This window comes from Lissotriton vulgaris, chromosome 4_1 (genome assembly GCF_964263255.1).
Source record: "Lissotriton vulgaris chromosome 4_1, aLisVul1.2, whole genome shotgun sequence".
In the NCBI taxonomy this organism is placed as follows: Eukaryota; Metazoa; Chordata; class Amphibia; order Caudata; family Salamandridae; genus Lissotriton; species Lissotriton vulgaris.
In genome coordinates this window covers 2,077,660,987-2,077,668,885 of record NC_141691.1, presented here as the reverse complement: position 1 = coordinate 2,077,668,885, position 7,899 = coordinate 2,077,660,987, and the positions used below count along the sequence as shown (strand labels likewise).

General features: G+C 46.5%; 1 protein-coding gene across 2 annotated transcripts in view; it reads left to right on the top strand.

Annotated features, from left to right (window-relative positions):
• Nucleotides 1-266: 266 nt before the first annotated feature.
• The window catches only part of LOC147725066 (speriolin-like protein), a 156,960-nt gene continuing 149,327 nt past the window's right edge, over nt 267-7,899 (top strand). Inside the window, exons 1-3 of one of the 2 annotated variants that reach the window (XM_086966529.1) lie at nt 3,536-3,776; nt 4,714-4,758; nt 5,889-6,031. In XM_086966529.1, the coding sequence (XP_086822655.1) occupies nt 3,536-3,776; nt 4,714-4,758; nt 5,889-6,031 (429 nt within the window). Of the gene's footprint in view, nt 475-3,535; nt 3,777-4,713; nt 4,759-5,888; nt 6,032-7,899 lie in introns of those variants that run through there. The other variant, XM_086966530.1, reaches the window with a different exon arrangement.

Here is a 7,899-nt window from a genome sequence, read left to right as displayed (position 1 = left end):
AATAACACAGGTTCTATTTGGATGGAATATTCCCCGTTGAGATGCAGGAGCAGCCGCTGGCTTCCAATGCCCTCGCCCCCCTTCCCTGCCCGCTGCTGCTGCTTCAGCCCCTCTGGCCCAGCAGCTGTTTCATCATGTGCTTTATAACAAGGGGTGACTCACAGTGGAGGGTGGGGGCACCAGGCCCATACCCCAAGTGGTCCTCCTTGTAGTCAGACCTAGACGCAATCTCCCAGGCGATGTGCTCCTTTTCGTAACGTTGCAGGATGGACGGGAACAACAAGGATGAGCTGGAAATCGTCAGGGACGAGAATATACGACTGCTCCAGGAGAACTGCGAGCTGCGGAAGCTCGTGGGGCTGATGCAGGAGAACGCGGAGCTGAGGGCCATGCTGAGCGAGGACCGGAAGGACGACCCTGCCAGCTGCCCCAAGAAGGACGCCTGTCCGCAGAAAGCCCAGGACCAATGTGCAGGTAGGACCTCTGCGAGTCTACTGGCGGAACAGACCGTCTGTCTGCACACCCTATCTCTTGGACACTGGGCAGCACACCGGACTGGGGGGGCAGGGGGGCACAACAAGGATGGGCCTCTTCTTTAGATGTCATGGGTTGATGTTCTTTTAGACCGCCTTGCCCTCCTGCTGTATAACATTCTGGGAATCCCAATCATGTTTGTAAATAAAGTACAGGCAGCAGGGACCCCGACTTGCAGTAAAGCTGGGTAGGGAAAGGTGGATTCAGAAATAAAAGGCAACATGATGTTATTCTGGGTCCTCCAAGAATCCCCTGGTCACCTCGTTTCGTGCTATATGAACTTGGCTCAGTCCCTCCCAGGTGTAAGACTTAGGAATAGGAATCTTCATCTGACTACTGTCAATCTCCGTAGATTCATTATTTCTAACCCTCAGAGGTATAATATTTCAGACCCTTCTCCAAAAAAAGAAGGTGCAATACGTGGTTGTCGGAGAAGCCATGATATGCCATTTTGCAGGATGTTGGCTTCGCTGGATCTCCCCTCAACGCCCTCTTACATAAAAGTAATTGCGGCTCACTGAAGTGACCGCTGACGTCAAATACTCACAAGGAAGTGGGAAATGAAAGGAAACAGCATTCCTAATGCACATAGATGCAGATGGTGACCAATGTTTAAACCACCTGCTCCATTCTGAAGCAAAATAGTTTGGTAGTCCATGGCTTCTAAAGGCACCTACTAGAATTCAAATTGTACCAAATCTGTTCTTTTACCCAACTCAACAGGCAAGGAAAGAACACAAGAGAACCCCGCCAGACAAACCCCATTCCGTAATTCAGAAAAAACTCCTACATCGAGTAGCAACAACACTAGCTGAAACTGTGCTGGAAGGAAAGGGGTGGTGAGAAGTGCTAACCACATAGAGATGTGTGTTTCCAAGGTTCTCATGGCGGTGCATGAAACTAGACCACAATGGCCAATCTGCCTGTGGGCTGGCCTCTGGATCCTGCATGAGTGGGGAAGGGCTCTAGCCTCTGTGGGCTGGCCGCCTTACTGCCACACATTCCCTACACAGTACCTTGAATGCTCATGGTCTACTTCTGGGAAGTAATGAGTTGTTTGATGTCACTCTCAGTGCTATATTGGGTATTTCAAGACACTAAAAAGGTGGCTTAGGAGCAAGGGAACCTTTCTAAATGAAAGCATGTTGGCCATCATCGCCTCTGTTCCAATGAGAAGGTTGACGTGTACATAGGGCTTCCTCAACGAGGAAAAGTGCAGTGAAGAGGAAGGCCACTGGCAGGCCCCAAGTAGCTTCAGCTGCCAGTGCTGCCTGGGTTTCATCACTGGCTCTGTAACAAGCAGTTACCTCACAGTGCTGGGGGAGTGCAGAGATACATATCTGCCCCCAGAGCAGCTTTCCTTACAAGTACAGGGGGTAGCCTGGGCAGGCCTGTCCTTTATCGTGACTCCATGGGTATGGATAAGCAGCTCAGTCGCGACGTGGATGGAATCAAAGCAGAGAATGAGCGCCTGACCAAGGAGAATGAGGAACTGCGAAACCTAGTGGGGCTGACAAAGGAAAATGCGGGGTTGAAAATGAAACTGGGCGCGGCCAGCAGGTCCGAGTGTGGCAGGCCCAAAGATGTAGCGTCCAAATGTAACCAAGGTAGGATGGTCTTACTTTAATCTCTCAGGACTACTGGTGTGAGTGAGGGACTCTTAGAGTGCAAGCCCCTTTACCCTTTCTAACGTAGTGTATGTCACTCACTGATGCAGGTCATTGCAAGTTCATAGGTACACGAGGCGGCAACTGAATCCCAAGGATGTTAATGGCATTGTGGGATGCCTGAAAATAGTGTAAAAAATAGTAGTTTTACATAATTATTCTTTACTTCCCTTGATTGTTGAGATGTGTTATACAGATCAGTAGCCATCGGTATATAGGAATTACAGAACTCAGTTCATAGTGCATGGAAGTTGTGTGAGCCACGATGGTTATTTACACCCTACACCGAGGTGGAGAAGGCTAACACCTCCTTCCTGGACCAACTCAATGCCCACAAAGCCTGAGTGCAGGGCACCAAGGGTGGCAAACGAGACCATGGTACAAGTGGAAGCGATGGACGCTCCGCTAACCACCTGCCTCTATTCTTTGTCACAGCCTCTTACTCTTCAGTCAGTGGCCAATGTTCTACTTTGATGAAGTCCATCTCTTGATTTTTTTTAAACAAATCCTCTTCCTCCAGCAACTTCATCTTTCCCTGGCTTCTGTCTGCAATGGGTACACGATTGGAAGAGGGGGTTCCCTTTTTTGTCCCTTACTTTTGATCGTATGTGGGCTTGATAAATCTTCTGCTCTACAGTACTCTCATCAGTGGCAAGTTTTCGTCTTTACTGACGTCCTTGTCACTAATATGTAACAGTTCCATCCTGAAAAGGTGCAGGGTCGCGAAGCTTTTAACTGTACTCACAGCAAGCCAGTCAACGATTCATATATTTTATCACAATGAAGTCATCACTCGTGACAAACAAGCCCATCGGGCATTGAAGGCAATGGGTTGAATGGTGGCCAACCTACAACAACTAAGCCGAGATACAAGCCCAACCTATGATGCTGCTTATACCAACCCTAGTAAATTCCGAAGAAGCTCAGAATTCACTATGGAACAAGTTAAATAGCCGAAAATGTTTTAGGGCTGAACAAGCCTAACAACATGCCACCAGACTGTACTTTCTTCATCAATTACATGTGTATTCCTAGTTTCAATGGCTAATTGAGAACGAGAATTTCTGTATAAACAAGCCTGCGTAGCCTCAAAAAACAAAAAGGAGGTTGGGCAGCCAATGTGAAATCATCTACTACAGCAGATAACTAGACGCTGAAGCCCTTCAGCCTTGCCTTGTAGGCATGATTGTGATTCATGATGAGGTTTGCAACAAGTGATGAGGTCATAGTGCCAGGAGTGCATATATACCCGACCAGACCGGCTCGCCTTACTCACAAGGCCAGTAGGACGGGGACTACCAAGGCTATTTTGCTCTATTTGGAAAGTTTCCAGAATGGATCTGCTAAACAGCCATGATATGGAAGGGCTTCAATGCCAGAACAAGAGGCTGATGAAGGAGAATACTGAACTGCGCAAACTGGTGAGCCTGCAGCAAGAGAACGTGGAACTGAGATCCGTACTGAGCCGGGCAAGCCGCTGCAATGAGAATTCCCCGAGCCCAAAACGTACATGCTCACCAAAACGTTCATGCTCGCCAAAACATTCAAGCTCGTCGCCAGCCAAAGGATGCTCAGGTAGGCCTGGCGGCTTCTAACAGCGCTACTACATGGAGTGAAAAGGAGCCGTCAAGCCTCCATGTCCCAATGCGCACGGCTCCAATCGTCTTTCCTTAACCTATGTGGAGAAGGGATGAGGCAGGGAAGAGGCACAATAGCACAGCATAATATCTGAATGGAAGCATGTTTGGAATTTTAAGTGCCTCCACCTATCTTTGATGCTCCACAAACTTATAAGACTGAAGAAGGTGTATTGACTGCTTCAATAAAGAAATCTGATTGGCTTCCATTTATGCAGAGCGTTTATTTGCTAGTTTTTATTCTGGTTTCATTCTGTAGGATGAGACCTCGGAGTGGGCATTGGTTATTGTACTTTAGGGAAGTGGGAGGGGGGAGAGGGAGGGAGAGGAGTAAATGGCAGTTCGATCCAGGATCATTTGTCTGAGCCACCATTGTGACTTTGACTTAGGGGATGCGATGCCCTCCCAGCAGAAGATTGGTGGTATGTCACTTGCATCCAACATATAACCTTCATTCTCTGCCATCGATGCTATTGTCCAGCCCAGTGTTTGCGGAGCCAGCCCTCTACCTTCCTGTCACTGACCGCACTCCCCTTGTCCTTGGACGCTAAAATACCCTATAAAATAAAGTCCCTGAAAAGACCATGATTTAAAAGAATGGATTTCAAACGATGACTAACTTACTTGGCAAACCGGGTGTGCGCAAATATTAGAGCCCATTGGCATCCCACTCCACGCTGATGCTTTACGACTAAAACAGAACACCTAAACATATTAAATAGCACGAGAAAATTGAGGTATTATGCAAAATAGGTTACGTTTCCAAACCATGGCCGCCAGGTGTGTTAGAACGTGGGAGATGCTGGGGTGCGATTAAGAGGAAGGCCCTTACAGTAGCCGAAGCGCTAACTGTGAAACATTTCCATCTCTTGCAGAATCAAGTTCCCAGGAAGAAGTGAAGGAATCGTCAAAGCATTGTGGTACGTTGCCTTCTCTCTGGGTGTAGGGATATACCAGCCCCAGGTGCCCCCAGCTGTCTCTGTAGGCTAGTCACTAAAGGAGAGGCCACTGGGCGGGAGGGGTGGCACATCCCCCATAATGGCTGCCTTCAACAGGCCCCATTGACTTTAAGGTGAGCTACGTGCCTTGGGTGCACTGTGACATCAGTTGCGTGAGCTACGTGCCTTGGATGCGCCGTGACATCAGCAGCGTGACATGCCCTACGTGGCTTGGATGCACTGTGACATAAGCAGCGTGAGCTACGTGCCTTGGATACGCTGTGACATCAGCAGCGTGAGCTGCGTGCCTTGGATGCATTATGGCATCAGCAGCTTGTTACCATGACAACCGCGTCAGGCTAGCACCCGAGGCTCAGATACGGCCTAGTGAAGGGGCCATGTTGCTCTCTCAGTATCTCTCATCTCACTAGCTCGGGTTTTCAGGCAGTAGCCGTTGTGACGTGTGGCTGGACCCTGACCAACCACAAATGCTTTGGCAGGCGTCTGAGCCGCCCTATCACTTGAGTCCTGCCTATAATCTGGGCCAATGGAATTATGTGGCATGGAAGGGCCGAATTATGCGGCAGGGTTGAGTAAACTAGGCAGAAAGAAAAGGCAAATTATGTGGCATAATGCGGCACACTTAATAATAGTATTACTTCATTGTTTCATCATCTTAAAACATAGTAACACTGTGGGCATTGGTTGCACCTCATACCAGTTTAACATCCAAATATACCAATAAGCAACAGAAATGTGACCGGTCCAGGTTTGCGAAGGGCCTTCCATTGCGCAGCAACATGTGTTGTTGCATTTTTACTAACTTCTGAACCCTTTGAGCTAAAAACAATTATTTTTTGTTAAAATCTGCAGATTATGTGACAGATGCAACAAATCTATAATTATGCGAAAATCTCAGCGGCCGCACAATCACATAATTCCACTGGCCCTGCCTTTAATGTTTGTCTTCTGCTGGGAGGGAGGTCACAGGGTCCTTCATGCCCAAAGAACCTGCAAGCAGCCCAAAGAGTAGAATATAGCACTCATTCTTTTAGGGTCATGGCTGCTGCTCAGGGGTGTCATGTAATCCCTTCTTTTTCCTCTATTTCCAGAACCCCAGCAAGTACATAAAATGGGGAGGATTGTAGGAGAGATTGCCTTTCAGTTAGATCGCAGAATTCTAGCCTACATATTTCAAGATCGTATCAGACTTTATGGTATAACCGTGTCCAACATTCCACAGAAAATCAAGGAGGTAAGGGGGCGACCCGAAAGCTCTGAGACGCTGTCTCAGCTGTTAACATTTCTTACAGTGCATTTTTAGCTTATTGCAAGACTATTCTATTCTTTAATAAGAGCTATTTATGTGCAATGAAAATCACTCTGAGCTACACATCAGACAAGATTACATTAGTGTCCACTCTGCAAAATGACCACGGGTGATCACCTCAGTGCATCAGGGAGGGATGCCAGAAGCAATTTAAAAATCATGTGTCAATTTGGAATGCCTTCACAAGGGCATTGCAAAATAGTCATAGCTGCAACGTCACTGACACCAAGGTAATAAGATTAGTAATACGTCTCCCCAATGCCAAATGATTTATCACTCAAATACCAGCTTTAAAAATTTTGGGAAATGTAACCATTTTGTCTCCATACATCAGCTTAGAGTTTTAAAAATACACACATTTTCGTCTCGAATACATACTTCTTATACATTCATTAATTCAGCCAATGAAAATCATCTAATTGAGTAGTTTGGGCTGCACAAAGAGGAGCTACTTACTTACAGGTAGTTGGAGAGCTAACAGTGGATCACAAGCTACTCGCTGGAGAAGCTTGTTCTATAGTTTGCACTCACTGCCATGACAGCACAGAGAACCCCAATGCCAGTTTCAATAAGATATGCAGCTGATCATGGCCATTCCACGCAGTCCCCACTTGCCCAGGAAGACTATATCTTACTTACACAGCTCAAGAGCGCAATGTTTGGATCCTATACCTGAGCTTAGTGGTTACAGGGAGGCCGCAAAGTCATCCGCTGGGGCACTGCAGGAAGGGAAGAGCTTGGTTGGTTTGTAGCCATTGAATGCGACATCTCAGCCTATGATGAATTAACCAAAACACAGGGCTTTGAGCTTCCTTGAGCATTTAGGCAAGGTGTTATTAAAAAAAAACAAAAAAAAACTTACAATGCTATGTCCACAGCAAAAATTACAGCACTTCACTATTTATTCAAAATAGGGTCTCTCATATCAAACATTAATATTAACATTTTTCCTACCGCACTGATGAGACAACACAACTCATATGACACAAGTACAACCCACATCTGGGCACATTTCTACACTTTGCCTTAAGCAATGCACCACAATGCAACACATGTGTCACTGGCTCTCGCAGAGCACTGATCCATGCAGCATGAAGATCTAATCCCACAAGAGTGATCTTTTAGACAGGTGCCTCAACAAACCCTTCAGGACCGATCATTCCTACAGCAGATTCACTTTCCGTTAATGACAGACCATTCCTACAGCAGGACTGATCTTTCCTACAACACTTTAACTAACAGACTAACCATTTAGTGCTGGTTATTCCTACAGCAGCTCCACTAATATCCTTCATCACTGATCATTCCTACTGTGTCTTCACTAATCCTTCATCACAAATGACAATTCGTACTGCGTCTTCACGTATCCATTGGGACCAGTCATTCCTACAGCAGATTCACTATCCCTCAAGGACAGATCCTTCCTACAGCAGGACTGATCATTCTTACAGCATCTTCACTAATACTTCAAGACTGATCATTTCTATAGCATCTTCACTAAACCTTCAGAGATGATCATTCCTACAGCAGTTCCTCTAAACCATCCAGAACCCATAATTCCTCCTACAGGTTCAGAAGTATCCAGGTTGATCATGCTGCAGTTTCAGTAACTCAATTTCTACAGAAACTTAACTACCACTCCCCTACGTTGACCATTCATACAGCAGCTACATTGATTAGACCGATCACTCTTACAGCAACTCCACTAACTCTTCAAAGCCAATCATTCCTCCTACAGCTCCACTAATGCTTCTGGCTTGATCATTTCCACAGCGTCTATGCTAATCCTTCAT